The sequence below is a fragment of the Saccopteryx bilineata genome, chromosome 4 (genome assembly GCF_036850765.1).
Source record: "Saccopteryx bilineata isolate mSacBil1 chromosome 4, mSacBil1_pri_phased_curated, whole genome shotgun sequence".
In the NCBI taxonomy this organism is placed as follows: domain Eukaryota; kingdom Metazoa; phylum Chordata; class Mammalia; order Chiroptera; family Emballonuridae; genus Saccopteryx; species Saccopteryx bilineata.
In genome coordinates, this window is record NC_089493.1 from 296,161,302 (window position 1) to 296,186,782 (window position 25,481).

At 58.9% G+C, this 25,481-nt stretch overlaps 1 protein-coding gene across 2 annotated transcripts in view; it reads left to right on the top strand.

The window, feature by feature from the left end:
- The window catches only part of USP31 (ubiquitin specific peptidase 31), a 52,717-nt gene that overhangs the window by 22,128 nt on the left and 5,108 nt on the right, over window positions 1–25,481 (top strand). Inside the window, exons 6-13 of one of the 2 annotated variants that reach the window (XM_066275872.1) lie at window positions 2,324–2,413; window positions 4,893–5,070; window positions 9,200–9,311; window positions 12,073–12,167; window positions 14,386–14,463; window positions 15,113–15,242; window positions 19,309–19,428; window positions 22,351–22,576. In XM_066275872.1, coding sequence (XP_066131969.1) covers window positions 2,324–2,413; window positions 4,893–5,070; window positions 9,200–9,311; window positions 12,073–12,167; window positions 14,386–14,463; window positions 15,113–15,242; window positions 19,309–19,428; window positions 22,351–22,576 — 1,029 coding nt within the window. Of the gene's footprint in view, window positions 1–2,268; window positions 2,414–4,892; window positions 5,071–9,199; window positions 9,312–12,072; window positions 12,168–14,385; window positions 14,464–15,112; window positions 15,243–19,308; window positions 19,429–22,350; window positions 22,577–25,481 lie in introns of both variants that reach the window. The other variant, XM_066275871.1, reaches the window with a different exon arrangement.

Here is a 25,481-nt window from a genome sequence, read left to right on the forward strand (position 1 = left end):
TGGATAAATTTTTGATATTTTTATTTTTAAAAAATTATTGATTCATTTTATTCATTGATTTGAGGAGGGGGGAGAGAGAGAAACATTGGTTTGCTGTTCCATTTATTTATGCATTTATCGGTTGATTCTTGTATGCGCCCTGACTGGGGATTGAACCCACAGCCTTGGTGTGTCAGGAGGACTCTCTAACCATCTGTGTTCCCGGCCAGTGCAGATTTTTTCATATTAAATTAGCCCAAAATAATGTTCGACTTGTTTGTGACTTGACATATTTTTGCATACACTTTTTTTTACATAGTTCACTATGATGGTTTCATTTGGAAAAACGCTCCCTACGCAGAATTTACTAAAGAAAGATGATTGGGTAGCTGAGTCGCTTTGCCTCAGGTGGCTTCTGGAAGCTGCCCCACCTGCATGGTCAAGGTGCTGAGTGCTTTGCACATGGCGTCAATTGGGTCGACGAGGTGAAATGAATACCACCAACAACGTTGTCCTAAGAAGCAAATTCTGCATATTGCATAGGACAGTGCTGGGCACATTCGTAGAATGTTTGCATCTTCCTTGCTCCTCGGAGCTCATTGATGCACTTTCTCCTTCAGGTTGAGGGGAAGGCGGGGTGTGTGTGTGTGTAGTGGGGGTGCTAAGGTGTGTGTCCATGGCAAATCTGCTTGTCTCTTAAAAGCTTTCAGTGCTGTCTGGCTCCTTGTGCATGCAGTTTTGAATGAGAGTGATATAATTACATGTTTGTTCTGACCTCAGCTTGCTGGAGAAAGTGAATTCTCTCTGCACATTCACCTGCAGAAAAACAACCTGGTCATGCCACTTACTAGATGGAAAATGTGCCAGGACTATTTTCTTTGGACTGTGTGGGCTAGGCCACCAGTCCATTGCACCTGCTGAACTCCTGGTCCATTGGTGTTGGTCAGGGGAGGTGGAGGGGTCCGTTGTGGGCTAGGCCACCAGTCCATTGCACCTGCTGGACTCCTGGTCCATTGGTGTTGGTCAGGGGAAGTGGAGGCGTCCGTGTGGGCTAGGCCACCAGTCCATTGCACCTGCTGGACTCCTGGTCCACTGGTGTTGGTCAGGGGAAGTGGAGGGGTCCGTGTGGGCTAGGCCACCAGTCCATTGCACCTGCTGGACTCCTGGTCCATTGGTGTTGGTCAGGGGAAGTGGAGAGGTCCGTGTGGGCTAGGCCACCAGTCCATTGCACCTGCTGGACTCCTGGTCCACTGGTGTTGGTCAGGGGAAGTGGAGGGGTCCGTGTGGGCTAGGCCACCAGTCCGTTGCACCTGCTGGATTCCTGGTCCATTGGTGTTCGTCAGGGGAGGTGGAGGAGTCCGGCGCCCAAACCCCTCATGGGAAGGAGGCCGGGAGAAACCATGTGACTGCTCAAGGTCACGGGCCAGTTGGTGGCAGGCTGGACTGGGACCTTCTCAGGCTGAGCGCAGTGCTTTTCCACGGGACAGTGCTGCTGGGCGTGTCCTGAAGTCTAAATGTCTCCATTGTTTCTGCCCATCTTTTGTTTTCCTGTTTTTTACTGTGCCATCCTCAACCATTTCGGAAACAAGACGTGGAAAGTATCTCATGTTAAATATCTCAGGACCAGGGTTTTGCCAACTTGAATACTATGCTGTAAATTCATTCCTGTTGTTTTCTGTGCAGTACCACAGCTGTTATTTCATAGACATTACCTGTCATTACCTTACTTCTTATTTACGTAGGAGACTTGTCCATGTGAGTGCAGCTGTCTGCAGCTCATTCTTTCTAGTAGCAGGGCTGTAGTAGATTTAACTAGTTCCTGTGGTTGGACATTTGAGTTGACTTCAGTTTTTTCCTAATACAAATATTGATGGTTGTTTGACATTTTTTAACCTGGAAAGAAAAAAATCCAACTGTGGAGGAGAAAGTCTGGGAGTCAGCTGTGGACTCTACCCTCGTATAACCGCAGGAAGGTCACTCCGCCTTCTCTCAGTCTCTTCCCCTGTGAAACGCGGGCACAGATTTCGTGACGTCCGGGGTCTCTTCCCCACCAGGACCTGGGGGACCTCGGATTCAGTTCCGTGACTTTCTGAGAACAGGATACACTGTCTGTAGGGGCAGGGGCTGTGCTCCCAAAGGCTTCCCACAGGCGAGCAGTGGGCGCTGGGATGTGTGTGAGAGGCCTCAGGGGTCAGGTCCTGGTGGTCCGGGGGGGCTCACGGACGGTTAGGTGGTCCATGCCTCTCGGCTTCCTGCTTATCCAACTGTTTACGTTTTTCCCATTTTTAGATTGTGTTAACAGAAATGTACTCTGATGGGTTCCACCGTTCCTTTTGTGACACAGATGACCTGGAGACAGTCCACGAGAGTGACTGCATTTTTGCCTTTGAGACTCCAGAGACATTCAGGCCAGAGGGAATCCTCAGTCAGAGAGGTAAACGAGCCTGTTCCTGCCGGGCTGGTGCCCAGAGGTGGGCGGTCAGCCCGTCTGCCCCGGAGATGGGCGGTCAGCCTGTCTGCCCCAGAGATGGGTGGTCAACCCGTCTACCCTTTTACCGTCAGTCAGAGGACGGTATAGTGTTTTTACATTGGGGTGAAATACATATAACACATTTTTTTGTAACACTGTGAATTTTATGGTAACATGTTTTCCTGGAAGAAGGCAGTTGTTACTACTTTAGATAAGGATATTTCGTTCATTCCTAATATTTCTGGGACTGTCCTCCCTTAAGTGGCCTCTTCGGCATCTTATGACAACACTCGTTTTATTTGTTTGTTTATTTATCTATTACTATAAGAATTCTTTTCTTGTTACTTTGTTTCTCAGCTCTTGTACCCGATTTCCAAATTCTAAAATCTTGGACGGCCACACATTTTCTCGATACGGCTCTGTTGGCTCTGAAGAGGTCTGCCACAAACTTCTGCAGGCTTTTAATTTGACTTTTCTTTTTGCTGAGAACTTATTTCCCCATCTCCTGTCTCATTAGCTCCCCCCTTGTCTCCCGAAGAACCCCCCCCAACCGTGCCCCTCGCCCCAGCCCTGAGCCGTCATTCTGTCTGTAGGTTCTCCTGGTCCGGACAGGACCGGGCTTGACGGCAGGTGGTCTTTTACGACGGGCTCTTTCCCTCAGCGGGAGGTTTCAAGGCTCCCTCCGTGTTGAAGCGTGTATCGGTCCTTCTTTCCTTTTTCGGGCTGAGGAGTGCCCCATTGCATGTGAAGACCACGCCTGTTGATCATCGTCCGCCGCTGCACCTCTTTTGTGTCTGATTTATCTTGTGTGGTTGCTTCCGCTCCTGGGGTCACATGGAAGACTCCACTGCCAAGTCCCAGTCCACGAGCTTATATTCCTCCAGGGTTTACGTCGTCTTAGCTCTTCCACGTGTGTCTTTGATCCATCCTGAGTTGAGTTTTGTGCATGGCGTGAGGTCGGGTCCAGCTCCATGCTTCTGCCGGTCAGTGTCCTGCAGTCCCAGCACCTTTTGTGGCAGAGACTGTCTGGCCTCTTCCAACGGCCTTGCTGCCTTTGTCCGAAGTCCGTACTTTCCAACCTCTTTCCCCTCCTCCTCCCCAAGGGCCCGGCTACTTCTAGTTTCTGGACCCTTTGGTCGTTGTGTGTGTTGGGTTGGTCAGCTCTCTCCCCTCTCGGCTCAGGACTGGGTGTTCTCTGGTCCACGCCTGTTGTCATTTTCTAGACGGGCTGCTACGTAGTATCCGTTTCCTGTGACCCAGGAGCCACCCCCCCCCCCCCCCCCGTGTTGTCTCCCAGTTGTGTTCTCCTGCCTGTGCTTTTGTGTCTTTAACTTGCTTCTGACTTGCATTGCGTCGCAGTAGAAATAGCCAGCTGCCACCTTGCCCGGAAGCCTCTCCTCACTGCCCCCCCTGCCGGACGCCTGTCCTCCAGTGCTCCCGCGGTGTGGCCTGGCCTGCGTGTGGAGCGGCCGCGCCCGCCATGTCTGTGCTGGCGCACTGGGACTTCGCTGCGGTTGGGACGGCGTTTTGCCGCGTCGTTCTGTGCCCAGCAGCTGGGTGTGCTCCCTGACGCACAGCAAGAGCTTGGTCAGTGTTTGTTTGGCTGAAGTTTACCCCAGCTGCTTGGGGTGCACACTCTGCTTCTAGCTGTGAGTGAGCGCCTCTTTGGAAGAGGGCTCCGCTCTGCACGTCAGCCTCGTTGGAGCGTTGGGCTCGGGGCGTGTGAGCCGCTGCCCTCGCCAGCTGACAGGTGACGCAGAGGAGAGACGCCGGTTAGGGCTGCACAGCGGACGGAGGCGGGCCCGACCTGGGCGCAGCGCGGACCCCTCCGCCGTCTATGGGCATCTCACCTCGTTAGGAATCGGGTCCCTTGTAGCGGAGCGGGCCTCCCAGCCTCCTTCTGCCGAGAGTCCGGGCAGGCCAGTGCGGGCAGACACACACTTCTCGCTTTCCTGTGGGTCGATGCAGTCTGGAGTGGCTGTGGGTCTCGCCACGCCTTGTTTCTCAGACGCCCGGCTCTCCGGTCTGGGAGGAGGAGCGACACTGGAGTGTTGAACAGCGTTCTGCTCGGACTTGTTTCTCTGTGACATTTATTTGGTTGCCGGTTGTGTGGCTGCTCTCTGAGTTTGTTGTGGTGAATCATCCCTGCAACCTGCCCTCTGACGCTGTGTGTAACGTTCACTGAAGTTAGGAGTTTTCATTTTCGGTGTTCAGACAGATAATGCTTAGTTTAAATCATGGGTGCTAATGAAATTATCCGAGTGGCTTAGATGAGTCATCTCAAAGTAGGTCATTTGTGCCTTTTTTTTTTTTTTTGGTTTAAATTATATAATGACACCTTCTTCATTCTTCGATTGGGTAATTGTCATACTTTGTAATGAGCTCATGAAAAGAATTTTAAAGAGATAATGTAAGTTTTGTTTTTTTTTAAATTTTATTTCAGGAATCCACTTAAACAACAATCTAAACCACTTAAAGTTTGGCTTAGACCATCCTAGACTGTCTCCCACTCCAGCAGCCGCCCAGCCCGGGAAGGCGGACCTGCCCGTGAGCAGGGCAGGGAGCGACAAGATCGTCCTGCTGGTGTGTAACCGGGCCTGCTCGGGGCAGCAGGGCAAGAGGTGAGCCCAGCGGGTCTCCCAGCAGCGGCCAGGGCGCGAAGAAGTCTGGTGTTTTCACAGGCGTTCCGAAGTAGGGGTAGAAACATCCGTACTTGAAGTAGTTAATTTTCTGTTCTGATGGTTAGATAGAGAATGTGCACAGGTTGACCTGGTTGGGGAGGTGGGGAGGGGAGAACGCAGGGTCAGGACGACAGACAGAGTGAGAGGGGCCTTCTGTGTGTCCGTTTTCAGCTCCAGCTCCTCCTGGGGCCCCAGACCTGTACTCCTCTATCCAGCTGCCTCCTCTTTGATTTATTTATTTTTAGGCGAGAGAGACAGGAAGGGAGAGAGAGGAGAAGCATCAGCTCGTAGTTGCGGCACCTTAGTTGTTCATTGATTGCTTCTCCAACGTGCCTTGATGGGGGGGGGGGCTCCAGTGACCTTGGGCTTCAAGCTGGTGACCTCGGAGTCTCGAACCTGGGTCCTCAGCATCCCAGGTGATGCGCTATCCACTGCACCACCACTGCCGGTCAGGCTCCACCTGCTTTCTTAACAGCTTCTTTTCCTTTTAATTCTTAACCAGTCTTGGCTGGTGTGTGCTCTTCCGTCTCGTGTGCTGAACTGAGCTCAAGCCCCCTCCCTGGCCCTGGGCCCTCGGGCAGCTGGCTCAGCAGCGGTCAGTCTCCACGCGGCGGCCTTGACCAGGCGCTGGGAGCTGGGACTCTCGGTCCATCTCCTCTGTGAGAATGCGGGGTTCCGACGGGTTCCCAGAGGACCGTTGTCCCGATAGTTTCGTGACCTTAGCAAGCAAGGTTGGGTCTGTTCCAGGCAAGAAGGACTTTGTGTTTCTAGTATTTGTCAGGGTGGCTGTTATATCAGCCTTGGAAAATGTTGCTCTGAAGCAACTTCTTTTTTTAAAAAGTGGTTAATGGCACAAGTGCACAGTGTGTTGATTGTACATTTAGGATGTGCACTGACAAGTATGTGGGTGTTTCTGGTGTGTCAGGTAGTGTTGTACACACTAGGGCTGCAGTGGCCGACGGACGGACGGACGGACGGGATCTGTGTTCTCCTGAGCTCACCTCCCACCAGGACAGGGGGACCCTGAGCAAGTGGACACACTTACCTTCGGTCCCTTCCACTGCGGCTGGGATGATGGCATGCGCTTGGGGCGGGCGGGCACTGCGGCTCTGCGTGAGAGGGAGGTCAGGGAGGGCTTCCATAGGGAGGCGGCCGAAGAGCCATGTGAGAGGGCTGAGCTGTGTGAGCCCTGGGGGGACAGGACCCCATGAGGAGGGACCTCGAGCACGAAGACACTGAGCCTGGAAGGGGCACGGCATGCTTCAGGGGCCGGAGGGAGAGAACGCTGGTCTCTTCAACGTGGAGACACTGTCACGTGACAGGCATGGCTGGACGGCTCATACATGCTGGTCCCTTGTCACTCATCTCACCTCACGGCTGTTTTCAGGCCACGAGCTCACTGTTGAGTGCCGCTGTGCGTGGTGTTACTGGGTCTCGGTGACCTTAGTACCTCAGCCTCAACCTGTGCCAGGGTTTATGCGGTCCCTTCCTCCTTCCTCCCTCCCTCTTCCCCCTCCCTCCTCCCTCCTGCCTCCCTCCTCCCTCCTCCCTCCTGCCTACCCCCTCCCTCTCCTTCCTCCCTCCCTCTTCCCCTCCTCCCTCCTGCCTACCCCCTCCCTCTCCTTCCTCCCTCCTCCCACCTCCCTCCCCTTCCTCCCTCCTCTTCCTCCCTCCTGCCTACCCCTCCCTCCTCCCTCTGCCCCTCCTCCCTCCTGCCTACCCCTCCCTCCTCCCTCTGCCCCTCCTCCCTCCTGCCTACCCCTTCCCTCTCCTTCCTCCCTCCTCTTCCTCCCTCCTGCCTACCCCTCCCTCCTTCCTCTGCCCCTCCTCCCTCTTCCCCTCCTCCCTCCTGCCTACCCCCTCCCTCTCCCTTCCTCCCCCTCCCTCCTCCCACCTCCCTCCCCTTCCTCCCTCCTCTTCCTCCCTCCTGCCTACCCCTCCCTCCTCCCTCTGCCCCTCCTCCCTCTTCCCCTCCTCCCTCCTGCCTACCCCCTCCCTCTCCTTCCTCCCTCCCTCTTCCCCTCCTCCCTCCTGCCTACCCCCTCCCTCTCCTTCCTCCCTCCCTCTTCCCCTCCTCCCTCCTGCCTACCCCCTCCCTCTCCTTCCTCCCTCCCTCTTCCCCTCCTCCCTCCTGCCTACCCCTCCCTCTCCTTCCTCCCTCCTCCCACCTCCCTCCCCTTCCTCCCTCCTCTTCCTCCCTCCTGCCTACCCCTCCCTCCTCCCTCTGCCCCTCCTCCCTCCTGCCTACCCCTCCCTCCTCCCTCTGCCCCTCCTCCCTCCTGCCTACCCCTTCCCTCTCCTTCCTCCCTCCTCTTCCTCCCTCCTGCCTACCCCTCCCTCCTTCCTCTGCCCCTCCTCCCTCTTCCCCTCCTCCCTCCTGCCTACCCCCTCCCTCTCCTTCCTCCCTCCTCCCACCTCCCTCCCCTTCCTCCCTCCTCTTCCTCCCTCCTGCCTACCCCTCCCTCCTCCCTCTGCCCCTCCTCCCTCTTCCCCTCCTCCCTCCTGCCTACCCCCTCCCTCTCCTTCCTCCCTCCTCTTCCTCCCTCCTGCCTACCCCTCCCTCCTCCCTCTGCCCCTCCTCCCTCCTCCCACCTCCCTCCCTCCTCCTCCCGGCCCCCCAGGCACGCAGGAGGCCTCTGCCAGTGTCCTGCAGGCCCGGCTCTGGGCCCTGGAGATAGTCACATACCTCCCCAGTGCCTCGGGGCCGAGCCCAGTCAGGCAGGGTAGGCAGTGCTGTGGGCGGAGCACAGGGACGGGGACGGAGTGTCCTGCAGGAGGGCTCCTCATGGGTGTGGACGTGGGTGGGTGAGACCTAGCCTAGAAGAAGGAGCTGGCTGCACAGAGACCTGGGGCTGTGAGGAGGACACTCTCAGGGCGCACGGCAGAGGTCTGAGTGCCTGAGGCTGGGGACGCTGATGCCAGGCCAGCTGTCCTCACCATGGGGATTTCTGAAACAGCCTCAGTGCCACAGCTGGGCCTCAGGGAGCGACCCTGGGGCACCCTGTTTAAAGCTCCCCTCGGTGACGTCGCCTGCAGCCAAAGCCGAGAGCCACGGCACTGCCCTCGACTCCGCACGCCTGGCGGGCCACGTGCTCTCCCCCTGAGGGGAGGGGCTGACGGACCCCCTGAGGGGAGGGGCTGACGGACCCCCTGAGGGGAGGGGCTGACGGACCCCCTGAGGGGAGGGGCTGACGGACCCCCTGAGGGGAGGAGCTGACGGACCCCCTGAGGGGAGGGGCTGACGGACCACCTGAGGGGAGGGGCTGACGGACCCCCTGAGGGGAGGGGCTGACGGACCCCCTGAGGGGAGGAGCTGACGGACCCCCTGAGGGGAGGGGCTGATGGACCACCTGAGGGGAGGGGCCACGTGCTCTCCCCCTGAGGGGAGGGGCTGACGGACCCCCTGAGGGGAGGAGCTGACGGACCACCTGAGGGGAGGGGCTGACGGACCCCCTGAGGGGAGGGGCCACGTGCTCTCCCCCTGAGGGGAGGGGCTGACGGACCTCCTGAGGGGAGGGGCCACGTGCTCTCCCCCTGAGGGGAGGAGCTGACAGACCCCTGAGGGGAGGGGCTGACGGACCTCCTGAGGGGAGGGGCCACGTGCTCTCCCCCTGAGGGGAGGGGCTGACGGACCCCTGAGGGGAGGGGCTGGCTGGGTGACCCCGCTGGCCTGTGTCCTCCTCTAGCCTGTCGGGTCCGGCTACCTGCCTGTGAGGCCCTCCGGCCCGCTGTCCCTCTGGCACTGACCTGTGTATTACCCTGCTGTTTGCCAGACTCGTGTCCACGCCTGACCTGTCCTTTGCCACCTGAGAACCTGCCACCGCCCCCCGCCCCGAAGCCATTTTCGTGGGCGGACTGCTAAATTTCATCTAGAAATCTTGGCTTCTCTTCTGACTTCTCATCCACTTAGGAGAGTCAGTATTCAACTTCTTGTGTGTTTATTTCGAGAGTGGCCCTGAAACCCGACAGAGCGTGGCTCCGTTGAGAAGGCCGTGAGCGGGGAAGTGCAGGGCGCGAGGCGTGGCTGCAGCTGGAGGTGACAGAGGTGACAGATGTGTCTGTGTGTCAGGTTTGGGCTGCCGTTCGTGCTGCACTTGGAGAAGACGGTGGCCTGGGACCTGCTGCAGAGGGAGATCCTGGAGAAGATGAAGTACTTCCTGAGGCCCACGGTGTGCGTCCAGGTGCGTGTGCCCGTGGTTCCGCCCGCCTGCCCGCCCGCGCCCTGGAGGAGGGACCGCACCCCCCGCAGAGCCAACTGCTTAGATGCTCAGCACCGGGGACCTAACCCTCGTCTCAGGAGGCGAGCTGGCCACGGCAGGGTGTCCCTTGCTAAGTGTGGCTTAGTGACGTTGAGCATGTGGTCCGCTCGGGGAGGCTCTGTGGGACACCTCTGTGTGTCTTGAGCATGAGGACCGCAGCGTTACGGTCTGCCCGGGAGCGTATGTTAAGTTCCTGTCCACTGACCCCCCATGGTGTCGGCCCGGCCTAGGTATCTGACGTGCGGGCAGCATTTGGGTCATCGTACTGAGGGGTGTTTGAGCAGCTCGGCAGCCCAGCGGAGCAGTGTGGGGAGCAGGTGCAGACAGGCGCCCTGTCCCCTCTGTCCCGGGTCTGTGTGTCCTCACCAGGGGGAGGCAGGCCCTTGAGGAGCAGTGTGGGGAGCAGGTGCAGACAGGCGCCCTGTCCCCTCTGTCCCGGGTCTGTGTGTCCTCACCAGGGGGAGGCAGACAGGCCCTTGAGGAGCAGTGTGGGGAGCAGGTGCAGACAGGCGCCCTGTCCCCTCTGTCCCAGGTCTGTGTGTCCTCACCAGGGGGAGGCAGACAGGCCCTTGAGGAGCAGTGTGGGGAGCAGGTGCAGACAGGCGCCCTGTCCCCTCTGTCCTGGGTCTGTGTGTCCTCACCAGGGGGAGGCAGGCCCTTGAGGAGCAGTGTGGGGAGCAGGTGCAGACAGGCGCCCTGTCCCCTCTGTCCCAGGTCTGTGTGTCCTCACCAGGGGGAGGCAGACAGGCCCTTGAGGAGCAGTGTGGGGAGCAGGTGCAGACAGGCGCCCTGTCCCCTCTGTCCCAGGTCTGTGTGTCCTCACCAGGGGGAGGCAGACAGGCCCTTGAGGAGCAGTGTGGGGAGCAGGTGCAGACAGGCGCCCTGTCCCCTCTGTCCCGGGTCTGTGTGTCCTCACCAGGGGGAGGCAGACAGGCCCTTGAGGAGCAGTGTGGGGAGTAGGTGCAGACAGGCGCCCTGTCCCCTCTGTCCCGGGTCTGTGTGTCCTCACCAGGGGGAGGCAGACAGGCCCTTGAGGAGCAGTGTGGGGAGCAGGTGCAGACAGGCGCCCTGTCCCCTCTGTCCCGGGTCTGTGTGTCCTCACCAGGGGGAGACAGACAGGCCCTTGAGGAGCAGTGTGGGGAGCAGGTGCAGACAGGCGCCCTGTCCCCTCTGTCCCGGGTCTGTGTGTCCTCACCAGGGGGAGGCAGACAGGCCCTTGAGGAGCAGTGTGGGGAGCAGGTGCAGACAGGCGCTCTGTCCCCTCTGTCCCAGGTCTGTGTGTCCTCACCAGGGGGAGGCAGACAGGCCCTTGAGGAGCATTGTGGGGAGCAGGTGCAGACAGGCGCCCTGTCCCGGGTCTGTGTGTCCTCACCAGGGGGAGGCAGGCCCTTGAGGAGCAGTGTGGGGAGCAGGTGCAGACAGGCGCCCTGTCCCGGGTCTGTGTGTCCTCACCAGGGGGAGACAGACAGGCCCTGGAGGAGCAGTGTGGGGAGCAGGTGCAGACAGGCGCCCTGTCCCCTCTGTCCCGGGTCTGTGTGTCCTCACCAGGGGGAGGCAGGCCCTTGAGGAGCAGTGTGGGGAGCAGGTGCAGACAGGCGCCCTGTCCCCTCTGTCCCGGGTCTGTGTGTCCTCACCAGGGGGAGGCAGACAGGCCCTTGAGGAGCATTGTGGGGAGCAGGTGCAGACAGGCGCCCTGTCCCCTCTGTCCCGGGTCTGTGTGTCCTCACCAGGGGGAGGCAGACAGGCCCTTGAGGAGCAGTGTGGGGAGCAGGTGCAGACAGGCGCCCTGTCCCCTCTGTCCCGGGTCTGTGTGTCCTCACCAGGGGGAGGCAGACAGGCCCTTGAGGAGCAGTGTGGGGAGCAGGTGCAGACAGGCGCCCTGTCCCTTCTGTCCCGGGTCTGTGTGTCCTCACCAGGGGGAGGGAGGCCCTTGAGGAGCAGTGTGGGGAGCAGGTGCAGACAGGCGCCCTGTCCCGGGTCTGTGTGTCCTCACCAGGGGGAGGGAGGCCCTTGAGGAGCAGTGTGGGGAGCAGGTGCAGACAGGCGCCCTGTCCCCTCTGTCCCGGGTCTGTGTGTCCTCACCAGGGGGAGGCAGGCCCTTGAGGAGCAGTGTGGGGAGCAGGTGCAGACAGGCGCCCTGTCCCCTCTGTCCCGGGTCTGTGTGTCCTCACCAGGGGGAGACAGACAGGCCCTTGAGGAGCAGTGTGGGGAGCAGGTGCAGACAGGCGCCCTGTCCCCTCTGTCCCGGGTCTGTGTGTCCTCACCAGGGGGAGGCAGACAGGCCCTTGAGGAGCAGTGTGGGGAGCAGGTGCAGACAGGCGCCCTGTCCCCTCTGTCCCAGGTCTGTGTGTCCTCACCAGGGGGAGGCAGACAGGCCCTTGAGGAGCAGTGTGGGGAGCAGGTGCAGACAGGCGCCCTGTCCCCTCTGTCCCGGGTCTGTGTGTCCTCACCAGGGGGAGGCAGGCCCTTGAGGAGCAGTGTGGGGAGCAGGTGCAGACAGGCGCCCTGTCCCGGGTCTGTGTGTCCTCACCAGGGGGAGACAGACAGGCCCTGGAGGAGCAGTGTGGGGAGCAGGTGCAGACAGGCGCCCTGTCCCCTCTGTCCCGGGTCTGTGTGTCCTCACCAGGGGGAGGCAGGCCCTGGAGGAGAGGCCGGCCTGACTGCCCTCCACCACTGTGCACAGGTGTCTCCGTTCAGCTTGCGTGTGGTCAGCGTGGTGGGGATCACGTACTTGCTGCCACAGGAGGAGCGGCCACTGTGCCACCCGACGGTGGAAAGGTAACGACCTCCCCTTCCGGAACGTGCCGTGGGCTTGGGGTCACTCTAGTGTCCGCTATGGTTTCCAACAGTGTGGAAGGTTCTAGAAGTTGATTCCTATCAGGGCTTATGTTATAGTATTTTCTAAAAACAATTATTTATTGATTTGTGAGAGAGGAAGGGGAGAGAGAGAGAGAGAGAGAGGCAGCAATTTGTTGCTCCACCGACCCATGCGTTCATCGGTTGATTCCATGTGCCCTGTGCCCTGTGCCCTGACCGGGGATGGAACCCACAGCCTTGGCATCTCAGGACGACGCTCTGACTGACTGAGCTGCCCGGCCAGGGCCTGGGATCTTCCCTGAAATCAGAAAAGCCTGGAGCACTCGTGTTAGAGATACAATCACTGTGTTCCCTAGGCCTGCAGAGAAGTGACCCTGTCGTGTTCACCCAGATGGACGTGAACATGACCCTCCCAAAGTAGGGTTCTAACCACACCCCCTTCCTCCCCAAGATCCTCACGTGGGCCCTGGGCCTGAAGGCAAAGCCCCGCCCCCTTCCTCCCCAAGATCCTCACGTGGGCCCTGGGCCTGAAGGCAAAGCCCCGCCCCCTTCCTCCCTGATAGCCTCACGTGGGCCCTGGGCCTGAAGGCAAAGCCCCGCCCCCTTCCTCCCTGATAGCCTCACGTGGGCCCTGGGCCTGAAGGCAAAGCCCCGCCCCCTTCCTCCCTGAGATCCTCACGTGGGCCCTGGGCCTGAAGGCAAAGCCCCGGTCCCGCAGTGCAGCAGTGCATGAGGCAGGTCAGCTTGGGCCCTGGAGCCTCCCTCTGCCGCCTCGGCCTCTCCCCGCTCCCGCCGCCAGGCCAGCCCCTCCGCAGGGTCAGAGGGTGGGGTGTTTGCGTCCCCGACCCTGACAGGTGCCGTGCACGTGCTAACGGGATCTTTCCTCTGAGCCTCTCTTCACGCGTCCGTCCTTCCCCGGCGGAGTCTTTCGCTGCTCTGCCTCCCTGTGCTCTCAACCTGCTTCTCCTTGTGCAGCGGCTGTTGTGTTAAAATGAGGGAGAGGCGCATGTGTGTGCACTTACACGCCTATGATGCATAAATGTAAAAACTTGTGATACTGTTTTTATTTTAATTTTTTTCAACGAATGTCATAGTGCCTGCATTTCAGGATTCCAGAAAAATCTATACCATGGTTCTATTTGAAAATTGGTTGGCCCTGGCCAGTTGGCTCAGTGGTAGAGCGTTGGCCCAGCATGTGGAAGTCCCAGGTTCAATTCCCAGCCAGGGCACACAGGAGAAGCGCCCATCTGCTTCTCCACCCCTCCCCCTCCCCTTCTCTCTTCCAATCCCATAGCCATGGCTCGAGTACTTCAAGCACATTGGCCACGGGCGCTGAGGATGGCTGCATGGAGCTTCCACTTCAGGTGTTAAAAATCTGTAGTTTGGTTGTGAGCACGGCCTCAGATGGGCAGAGCATCGGCCCCAGACGAGGGTTGCTGGGTGGATCCCGGTCGGGGCACATGCGGGAGTCTGTCTCTCTATGTCCCCTCCTCTCACTTGGAAAAGAAGAAAAAAAAAAAAGAAAATAGGTCGCAATTTGGTTTTAAAGATGAGAGTTGATAGATTTAGATAAGGCTTCAAAACATTGCAAAGTGTAAGAAATATTAGATGACTTGTAGTGACTGTTACTGCTGAGGAGTTTATCAGGAGACAGATGAGTCAGCTCTCAGGCTCTGCGAAGGCAGGAGGGGAACCTGAGCAGGACCTTTCAGAAGTGTAATTGGGGCGGACAGAGTCCAGAGCCCAAGGACCAGGCATGGTTTATGGGGGGGATATACAGGAGAGGGGGCCTTGTCCCCAAAGAGACTGCTGTCCAGTCTCCATTTGGGTTGGAGAGAAATTGGACAAAAAGTTAAAAAGGTCATAAGGAACATCGAAGAGTGATTGTGGACAGCCTTATTATAACAGGATTCTAAATTTCTTCCAATCTCTTTATTCCTATACTGGACATTTTAATTTAATCTGAGGATTTTTTTTCTTTTAGTTCATTTGTAACCTACTTATTAAATATGAGGTTATTATAATGGTCTCACTAGAAGCTTTTTCTAATGGGGAGCAGTGATGAAGATTTTTTAGAAATCACAGGATTTCAGATTTAGACTGGATTATCCTATTTAAGTGAAGTCACTTATTTAGGGAATCATACGTGACTCCGCTCCGACCCCCTCCTGTCCTGTAGGGCGTTGAAATCTTGTGGACCAGGGGGCACGGCGCACGTGAAGTTAGTGGTCGAGTGGGACAAGGAGACAAAGGATTTGTGAGTATTTCTTCCGTAGTGTGTACAGAGTCATTGTCTTAATGCTTTCAAAAGCGTACCTTTGATCTTGCAGGTCAGCTGAAGCCGGAATCTCTCTTCTCTTTAGTTTCTTAGTGTCCAGGTGTTTTGCTGAGCCTTTTAAGTCGTTTATTGTCTCTCCAACATGTTATGTTATTTGCTGCTAAGGAGACAGAAGCTATATATTCAAATATAGACTGTTTGCAAAAATGAGGGGATATTTCAAAATGAAGTGATAAAATATGCCCTCATTTTTGTGAGCAGTATATACATACACACACGCACATAAATGTGTTTATTGTAGGTCCAGTTACTTTGACTTGCGTTCCAGGCCCGTTAACTCTAGTAAATGATACAAAATGCGTGCCCTTTGTTCCAAAGGACGAGGACGTATGAAGTAGCACAGTTCACGGCCAGTCCCAGAAAAATCAACTCCCAAGTTATTTCTTAAAAATACCTTTATAGATAGAGAATTTTTCGAGAACACTTTGGAACGTGGGACGGACACTGCTTCCTTATCCACCGGTCTTTTTGTTGGTTATGAATTGTATCCATGGCTGTGTAGTTGTGGTTATATTTGTGTCAGTTTTACAAGACACTGTCTGATCAGCCCCCCCCCACCTGGTGGCAGCTTGTTTGTGAACACTGAGGACGAGTACGTCCCTGACGCAGAGAGTGTCCGGCTGCAGAGGGAGCGCCACCACCAGCCTCAGACCTGCACTTTGTCCCAGTGCTTCCAGCTTTACACCAAAGAGGAGCGGGTGAGGGCGGGGCGTCCCGGCTGGGCAGTCCTGGGTGGGTGTCCCGGGCTGGGCGTCAGGGGCTGGGCAGTCCTGGGTGGGTGTCCCGGGCTGGGCGTCAGGGGCTGGATGCCCCGATCCCCTGGGTAGGCGTCCCCAGGGTGGGTGTTCCCAGGGTGGGTGTCCCGGGGCTGGGCATCCCCTGGGTAGGCGTCCCCGGGGTGGGTGTTCCCAGGGTGGGTGTCCCGGGGCTGGGCATCCCCTGGGTAGGCGTCCCCGGGGTGGGGCGTCCCCGGGCTGGGTGTCCCCAGGGTAGGCGTCCCGGAGCTGGGCATCCCCTGGGTAGGCTTCCCCTGGGTGGGCATCCCCTGGGTAGGCGTCCCCTGGGTGGGCATCCCCTGGGTAGGCGTCCCCTGGGTGGGCGTCCCCTGGGTAGGCATCCCTGGGGTGGGTGTTCCCAGGGTGGTGTCCCCGGGCTGGGCATCCCCTGGGTAGGCGTCCCCGGGGTGGGGCGTCCCCTGGGTGGGCATCCCCTGGGTAGGCGTCCCTGGGGTGGGTGTCCCCAGGGTAGGCGTCCCCTGGGTGGGCATCTCGGGGCTGGGTGTCCTCTGGGTAGGCGTCCCCTGGGTGGGCGTCCCGGGGCTGGGTGTCCCCAGCTGGGCAGCTGGGTGGTTTGGTGGTCAGGGTGAGGGTCACGGCCATGGCGGGGACAGTGGGGAAACAGAGCATGTCCCAGAAAGCTCCCCAGGAGCCGTGCATTTGTGTCGGTTCTGCCCCTGGAGTGGGCGTCTGTCTTGTTCTTAGGTTTTTGGGACGGTCACAAAAAACTGTTTAACATTTTAGAAAAACACGATTAATGGAAATGTTCTAGAAATGAACCTTTCTAGTTAATTTTTTTCCTCTTAATGATTAATGATAACTTTTTTTTGTTTCAGTTGACAAATTTTAAATCATTTTTCTTAGTAACTAGAACAGGGGTGCTCAATTCTTTGGTACTGAGAACACAGCTGTCAGGACCTATTTAAATTTAAATTCATTATAATTAAATAAAATCAGAAGTAGACGCGTGTGGCTCTTGTATTGGGCAGTGTGGACAGAGAGTGTTCTATTGGGCAGCGCGCTTTCGGCCAGTGAGCCCAGCGCTTTGCAGATTGTGGGGACTCCGTGAACATTTGTAGGTCAGGGTGAACAGGTAGGGGATGAACAAGTCTCCGTGGACGAGGCTCGGGCCTGTGTGGTGTTAAGCTTCTCTGCGTGTCTGCAGCCCGAGAAACCTGGACTGGGACATTGGAGTTCATCCCGAGTTGAGTTCAGCGTCCTGATCCTGACTGCTGATTGTTCTGCTCACTAAATACACGGGGAGCTATGCGGTTCAGGGTTGGAGAGGATTGAAGATGGCTTTCTCCCTAAGGCCTGTTGTTTTCAGCTGGGGCTTCGAAACCTGACCGGCAGACTCTGCTCTGTGTAGCACCTTATCCTATTTAGCTTTGTTTGTTTCTAAATTGATTTGGAAGGTGTTTGAGAACGGCACAAAACTTGGAGCAGACCTACGAGATCTACGGAACGTCTCCTTGATTTGGAAGGATGAATTCAAGCTAGCAGGGTATATTTTAATAGGGAGTCATCCACTCGGGACCGCACTGGGTCCTGGGGTGTGGCAGGGACCCAGACAGACAGTGTTTCTGCCCTCAGGCTGGCTACGGTCCAGCGGGGATAAACAGGGAAATGAGGAAGCCCAGGCCCTGGGGTAGGGAGGACGGGGGCGTGGCTGATCCGCAGTGTGGAGGAAGGGGGCGTGGCTGAGCCGCAGTGTGGAGGACGGGGGCGTGGCTGAGCCGCAGCAGTGTTGGGGGGGAAGGGGGCGTGGCTGAGCAGCAGTGCAGCCCCTGTGACCGGAGCAAGGGGGGGTAAATGACAGGTGAGACTCTGTCCTGGGCTTTGAATGACCTCACGTATCTCCCATGGTGCCCAGCTCCGAGGACACGTTCAGCAGGCGCACTGTGGAGTGAGTTAGTAGATGAGGTACTCGGGGAGTTCAGGCATCAGGCCCCAAGGCTCGGCGGCAGGAGGCTGTATGCTGGTGACCTCGGTCTCAGTCCTCAGTCCTGGTCGGTGTTGTCAGTGGGCATCAGGCACTACCTGTGCCTCAGGGTGGCTTTAGAAACTGTCCGGAGCTCGGTGCTCGGATGGTGACAGCGCTGCTCTTGTCATGCCCGTAGTGTTCCCTGTGGAGACACTGGCAGACTGGGCCCCCCAGAGTGGGCAGGACTGCACACCTGGAAGTCAGGACAAGGCGAAGTGTGTTCCAGTGAAGGAACCTGAGGCTCAGGCACCTCAAGGACCACCCTGTGGACGAGGGTGGACTTAATTTTATCTGAAAGCAGAACCCTAAAGGCGGGCAGTTGTAGGGGAAGGGCTGTGTGTTAGCACAGGAAGAATTTAGGGTGGGAGCGAGCGGAGGTGGGGCAGCTTCCTGCTGAGCCGGCCTGGCCGGCCCTCCCCTCCGTGTGCTCGGCCCTCCCCTCCGTGTGCTCGGCCAGCCGCAGGCAGGCCCCCGGCGCTCAGTGTGGTCCACCACTGCAGGTACAGGAGCCGGGCTGCGTCTTGGGGACTGTCATGGCTGTTAGATGATGTCACGGCATTCTCGCTGTGTCTGACAGCAGTGTCATTTGTGTGTGTCAGGAATTAAACAAGTAAATGACAACCTGTTCCTTTGCCACAAGCACCAGGCTGGCAGGCCATGCGTGTAGACTGTCACATGTCACACAGATGTGGGCTTAGCAGATGACAGCTTAGGTCCCTCTCAGTCCAGCCTTCTGAGGCACGATTCTGCCCTTTGATCTTTCCCTACCACCCTGGCGGGCGTGGCCTCTGGGCCCCTGGCCTCCCTGTGACATGGGCGGGGATGAGATCACATGCAGCTCCTGGTTTCCAGAGCTACTGACACCTGCATCCTTCCTGAGTCCCTGGCCTGCAGGGATGCCGTGTAGATGTGAGGCCCAGAATGGCTTTTTTTTTTTTTTTTGTATTTTTCCAAAGCTGGAAACGGGAGAGACAGTCAGACAGACTCCCGCATGCGCCCGACCGGGATCCACCTGGTACGCCCACCAGGGGCGATGCTCTGCCCACCAGGGGGCGATGCTCTGCTCCTCTGGGCATTGCTCTGCCACGACCAGAGCCACTCCAGCGCCTGGGGCAGAGGCCAAGGAGCCATCCCCAGCGCCCGGGCCATCCTTGCTCCAATGGAGCCTCGGCTGCGGGAGGGGAAGAGAGAGACAGAGAGGAAGGAGGGGGGGGTGGAGAAGCAAATGGGCACCTCTCCTATGTGCCCTGGTCGGGAATTGAACCCGGGTCCCCCGCACACCAGGCCGACGCTCCACTGCTGAGCCAACCGGCCAGGGCCCAGAATGGCATTTATAAAGGCCGTGTTTATAGCAGGGGTGGGGGTTGTTTGGAGCAAGTCTGTCAGTGCCAGGGAGACCGGACAGTTAGGAGGAGTGTGAGGAGGACTTTGAATTCAGGTGGCATTGGTGGGTGGAGAGGGGACAGGGATGAGAGAAGGCAGAGAGACAGGAACCTTGGTGGACGTGAGCGGGAGGAAGAGGGGAGGGTCTGAGGGTTGGGGACAGTCCCCATGTCTGCCTTTGGTGGGTGGCCACGGTGTTTGCTGAGAGGACCGGAGGAGAAGGGATGGTATTGATGGACAGACACTGAGTTTGCGGTACTCCTGGGTCAGACGCTCTAGGCCAGTGGCTATCAGCCAGTCCGGGGACTGGTGCCGTGGACGCGGTAATCTCCTGCACCACGGGGTGGGCCGTGCTCACCTCTTTAATCGTCCTTTGTGAGCAATAACCCACCCAGCGAATGTTTGGGGGCCACTTCCGTTGGTGATTTTCCATCGAGCCCCATTGCATGTAGCTTCCAAAGAGGTTCTGAGTTGCCCTGGGCCCCTGCCAAGGAGTGGGCACAGCTGTCGTCCATGGGAAAGCCCCGAAGCCCCGCCCTCTGTCAGAGCCACGCCCCCACCAGAAAGCCCCGCCCTCTGTCAGCCCCGCCCTGCGTGCGCTGACAGGTGCCCTCTTTTCAGCTGGCGCCGGACGATGCCTGGCGCTGCCCACACTGCAAGCAGCTGCAGCAGGGCAGCATCACGCTGAGCCTCTGGACCCTGCCCGACGTGCTCATCATCCACCTGAAGAGGTTTCGGCAGGTAAGCGTACGGCCGGACCGCCTGTAGCCATGGGGGTCCCCTACTGTCCCCGCTGGGTCCCTGCTCCTCTCTGCGGTTCACAGATACACAGCCGCCCCTTCACGAGGGCCACCCCGAGTTCTGTCTGAGTGGGACTGGAGCGTCCTGTGACCCTTTAAACCCTCACATTCTAGTTCGTCCTGGGGACATTTTATTTCATTCTTGAACGTTTTGCTTTAGATTTGTAAATACTTTTTAAATTTTGGTGATTTACTTTGGATTTAAAGAAACAGAACAGAGAGCTTGTTTCTGGTGCGGGTAGGTTTGCGTTTCTACCTGACGGACCAGTGGGGCGTCCGCTCCTGAGGAGCCCTGGGGAGCGAGTCAGAAACCTGCCGGGAATTGCTGTTGAGTCAGGTCGCTCTGTGAGCGATTCTTACAGAACGGCTGTGTGTCCCTGAGGTCAGGGTGGCCCTGGAGAGCCCTGTTTCAGGGGGCTGAGTGGGGGGTAGGCAGTGGGGGGGGTCTCTGGGGCCTGGCTTTAGAACATTTCGTATCTGAAGTTGGAGCAGGTTAGTGTGAGGAGCTGTGCAAGCCCTGTGCCCCGAGGAAGTGTGGCCTGGGCCAGAGGCGGGCGGTACAGCCGGGGGGGGGGGGGTTGTGTGAGCCGAGGGGGTGGGGTGGGCAGGGACTGGCCGTCGGTACAGACCCTGTGGACAGCTGGGAGTCTGTCTGTGCTGATGCTTTGAAGCTGAGAAACGGCAGCAGCAAACGTGTGTTCTGAAGGGAACATTCTGGCCGCAGCGTGGAGAATTATGAGCGTCCAGAATGAAGACGGGAGCTGGAGGCAGCCGTGGGTGTCACCCAGGGTCGGGGAGGGACGCAGCGGCATGGGTGAGGATCGTAGTGGAGGAGAGGGAGACCTGGGTCGACAGGAGGTGCTGAGCACTTGGGGGACACACACACGGTTCCTGGTGGGGGCTTCCACACACGGGCGTGGAGTCCTGGCTGTGCTCTCCCTGGGGTATGAGGGGAGCTGGTGTGGGTCCCGGCTGTGCTCTCCCCAGGGTCTGAGGGGAGCTGGTGTGGGTCCTGGCTGTGCTCTCCCTGGGGTCTGAGGGGAACTGGTGTGGAGTCCCGGCTGTGCTCTCCCCTGGGGTCTGTGGGGAGCTGGTGTGGGTCCTGGCTGTGCTCTCCCCCGGGGTCTGTGGGGAGCTGGTGTGGGTCCTGGCTGTGCTCTCCCCCGGGGTCTGAGGGGAGCTGGTGTGGGTCCTGGCTGTGCTCTCCCCCGGGGTCTGAGGGGAGCTGGTGTGGGTCCTGGCTGTGCTCTCCCTGGGGTCTGAGGGGAACTGGTGTGGAGTCCCGGCTGTGCTCTCCCCTGGGGTCTGTGGGGAGCTGGTGTGGGTCCTGGCTGTGCTCTCCCCCGGGGTCTGCGGGGAGCTGGTGTGGGTCCTGGCTGTGCTCTCCCTGGGGTCTGCGGGGAGCTGGTGTGGGTCCTGGCTGTGCTCTCCCCGGGGTCTGTGGGGAGCTGGTGTGGGTCCTGGCTGTGCTCTCCCCGGGGTCTGTGGGGAGCTGGTGTGGGTCCTGGCTGTGCTCTCCCCCGGGGTCTGAGGGGAGCTGGTGTGGGTCCTGGCTGTGCTCTCCCTGGGGTCTGCGGGGAGCTGGTGTGGGTCCTGGCTGTGCTCTCCCCGGGGTCTGTGGGGAGCTGGTGTGGGTCCTGGCTGTGCTCTCCCCGGGGTCTGTGGGGAGCTGGTGTGGGTCCTGGCTGTGCTCTCCCCCGGGGTCTGAGGGGAGCTGGTGTGGGTCCTGGCTGTGCTCTCCCCGGGGTCTGCGGGGAGCTGGTGTGGGTCCTGGCTGTGCTCTCCCCGGGGTCTGCGGGGAGCTGGTGTGGGTCCTGGCTGTGCTCTCCCCGGGGTCTGCGGGGAGCTGGTGTGGGTCCTGGCTGTGCTCTCCCCCGGGGTCTGCGGGGAGCTGTTGGAGGGCTGGGCCAGCCTCCTCCATCTCTTACACACGCAGACTGAAGGTGTGCCGCTGCCCAAGTAAACACACAGGGCCGTCTTCTTTCTCATCCCTCTGACCTAGGCTGTACCCCCTCCACTGAGTGGTATGCCCCTGTCGCCATCCCCCCATGTGCCCTCTGCCCCCCATTCTCGCTGGCACCCTGCCAGTCTGCCCGTTCACATGTTGCATGCTTCCCAGCTGGTTGCAACTGCAGTGTCTTCTCACTGGTTTCTTAACCCGGACAACTCTGCCACGTGCGTGCCCTGCTCACACAGCGTCACCCACAGCTTCGGGCCACATCTCCCCCTAAAGCCCCGGCTGTCCCCTGGACTGAGAACACAGCCCTGATTCCATAGCTGGCCGTCCTGACCAGCCAGGACCCAGCCTACCTTTCTCTTATGGAAAAGTTTCTTCCCTTAATAGATGTGGACCTCCTTGAGGTGGCCACTCGTGCCCCATGGGTTGTTAAGGCTCCATGGACACAGCAGACATTCAGCAGACAGCTTTCCCTCTGGGTTTAGGGGACACAGGTTCCCCAGGGTTGCAGCTGTAACGTTCAGTGTTGCCGGGGTGGGGTAAGCAAGGGCGCCAGGCCGGCCACCGGCTTTCCCTGCCCGTGCTGTCCCTCCGTTATGCTCACGCCTCTGTGACAGGTGTCAGGAGAACCACCTGGCATTGTCGTTTTGTACTTTTGTCAGAAACCTAAAATCCCTTAATCAGATAGAGATGCTTGTAGGTCACGGCCGGTTCCACTTGGCGATCCTAAAGCCCCTCCTGCCGACAGTGCGCTCGCGTAGTCTGTTCCTCGTGTTGTGTGTGTCGTGGGAAACGGCACAGGTAACTCAAGGCGCGTCAGCCGCTCCAGCCCACACTCCCCGGTGAACCCTTTGCCCTCTGTTTGCACGAAAACGTCATCGGAACTCGTTTTTCTTCTTGTGGCAGGAAGGAGATCGGCGGATGAAGCTTCAGAACATGGTCAGATTCCCCCTGACCGGCCTGGACATGACGCCTCACGTGGTCAAGAGGAGCCAGAGCAGCTGGAGCCTGCCGTCCCACTGGTCTCCCTGGCGACGCCCGTATGGACTCGGGAGGGACCCTGAGGACTACATCTATGACCTGTATGCTGTGTGCAATCACCATGGCACCATGCAAGGGGGGCACTACACAGGTCTGCAGCGCGAGAGGCCGGGTCTGTGCGGGGTGCCGGCGGCGTGCGTGCGTGTGTGTGCGGGTCCCGTGCCTCGGGCTCGTGTCCCTCTCGGCGGGCAGCGAGCCTCCGCCTGGCGGCTCATCTTCCCCAGGACCCTCGTGCGGGAGCAGACGGTGGCAGTCCTCCTCTTTCCGGGCGCCGGCCCACCGGGGTGCTTGGGCAACTGGGGGTGGCGGGCAGGACCCACCGCTGCCTCTGCGTCCGCGCTGCCTCCGCGTGCGCGCGCCCCTCACACTCCGCGCTGCCTCCGCGTGCGCGCGCCCCTCACACTCCGCGCTGCCTCCGCGTGCGCGCGCCCCTCACACTCCGCGCTGCCTCCGCGTGCGCGCGCCCCTCACACTCCTCGCTGCCTCCGCGTGCGCGCGCCCCTCACACACCGCGCTGCCTCCGCGTGTGCGCGCCCTTCACACTCCGCGCTGCCTCCTCGCGGGCCAGCGGCTCCCTGCTCAGAGGTGACTGCCGTGGCCTGTTACTCATGTCTTTACAGTGACTTGGCAGGCTTTTTATTTTTGTGTGAAGGTTGCATTTCCTCTTTCATCTTGAAAGCAGTTGTACCAAGTGTAGAGACCAGAGAGGGAGGAAGCCCAGCACCCCCGTGACTGGGCCTGTCACTCAGAAACAGCGGCTGGTGGTGATTTTTACCCAGAACGGAGCTCACCCACCACCTGGACCGTTAGTGCTAGGCTGTGGCCTTGGGTGTGGTCACTTCTTTGTGCTGCCCGTCTCCACCATCCGTGTCCAGAGCGTTGTTATCTCGGAGCGCTGGTACTTTCTGCAGCCTCCCCATTTCCCGTGCTGAGACCCCGCCGCTGAGGGTCTGGTGTAGGAAATGGTTAATGAAGGTGTTCGTTCTGAGAATGCATGAGGGACCCCGGCTCCCCTGGGTCAGGGGCGCCTGTGTGTCCGTGTGCATTTGCAGTGCATCCTGGGACGTCTTGATTCCGCACGGGCCCTGGCTGTGGTTACACCGTGCGTGTCTGGCTGGCTTAGTGAGCTTTGTGCCACAGTGCTGCTCAGAGTCTGTGACGGAGAACCTGTCTTTTTACAAGTTCCCCGTCCTTCAGGAACCCGCATGTTTGTAAACATGCCGTTCACGTGTCACGGCCGTGTCGGTTTGCTGTGAAGGTTCTGGTGTTCATGTCGTGGACTAGCCCCAGCCCGTGAACCAGGTTGAGTCGCCCGGTCTAGAAAAGACTTCAGTAGTGCTCCAGAGAGAAGCAGATAGAGCACTTTTGTAACTGCTGTGTTGACTCGTGAACGAGTTCCTGCTCACGGTTTCCACACTGGCTGAAGGGAGACCCACTGAATTACAGCAGGGACTGTCACCTCCTGGGCGAGTCCCCTTACACTTCCACTCCAGAGTGGCAGCCTCTGTCCAAACCACGGCCGTCTCACTGGCCCCGTTCATGGCTTGCAGCCCTGTCTGTCCCCCGTGGTTCCGTGGGTCCACGCAGCACAGGACAGCCCCACCCAACACCACAGACGCCTGTCTGTGCGTCTAGGTCCGGGCCTGTCTGGTGTGACCCCTCCAGTCGGATCCCCTTCACCTCAGGGTTCTGTGGCTGGCAGAAATCATTGTGGCCTCAGGGACATCACTCCGGGCGCTCCTCTAAGGACCTGTGGGCCCTGCGAGGGGCCGGCCATGCTGGGCCTAGTCCAGCAGTCAGCTAGATGGTCTCACGCTCCTTCATTCCCTCCCCAGTAAACGTCTTTTTAGAAAGTGTACTTTTCTGGCCCTGGCTGGTTGGCTCAGTGGTAGAGCATTGGCCTGGCGTGCAGGAGTCCCGGGTTCGATTCCCAGCCAGGGCACACAGGAGAAGCACCCATCTGCTTCTCCACCCCTCCCCCTCTCCTTCCTCTCTGTCTCTCTCTTCCCCTCCCGCAGCCGAGGCTCCACTGGAGCAGAGTTGGCCCGGGCACTGAGGACGGCTCCATGGCCTCCACCTTCGGTGCTAAAACCAGCTCAGTTGTGAGCACGACCCCTGATGGGCAGAGCGTGCCACTCCGATGGCGGTTGCCGGGTGGATCCCGGTTGGGGTGCGTGCGGCAGACTGTCTCTCTACCTCCCTCTCACTAAAAAAACCAAAAACGTACTCTCTGGGTGGACTTCCCACAGCCTGTGGTAGACTCTCACAGGAGTGCGGGGCTTCGTGGGCTCTAGGTGCCTGTTCTCGCTGGCGCTGGGATGCGCTTTGTCTCTGCTGCAGGCTGGAGTCGGAGCCGAGAGCTGGGCCGTGTGCCTGCAGGAGCTCAGATGTGCTCGTGTGTTGGGGCCGCCCTCCGAGGGGAGTGGGGTCGGGAAGGGAGCAGGGTCGTTCTGAAGGGAGCAGGGCCCTCCCTTCACCAGCACGTTATCCTGGGCAAGGTGGCCCCTCCTCCCGGGCCTCTGAGAGGTGGGGGTCATTACAGAGCAAGGGCATAGGGCCGAGTGCCCTGTGTGACCCATAGTGGGGCTACCTAGCTGTCAGCTGCTGTTTTATTGGTATCGTTGACCCTGGTTCTATTATCTTCTGTCCCTAAGAAGCACTAACCTGTCACCGCGTGTGTAGGTCAGGGTTCCTCACCCCTGGCACTGTTGGTGTTCGGCAGGGTGACTCTGTGCTGTGAGAGCCCATCTGGGCACGGTAGGACCTTCAGCGGCACCCTGGTCTCAGCCCCAGGTTGTGACAATCACAATGTCTCCAGACTTTTCCAAAGGTGCCCCAGGGGTAGAATAGTTCCAGGTTGAGACCCAGTGGTTTAAATAAACGAGTATGTCACGTTTCCTAAGATTCAAGATCATTTTAGCCATTTGGAGTTTCTTGAGACATTGGCCCGCGTGTGACGGAGTCTGGATGTCCCTCTTCCTGTGTCACTACGTGCA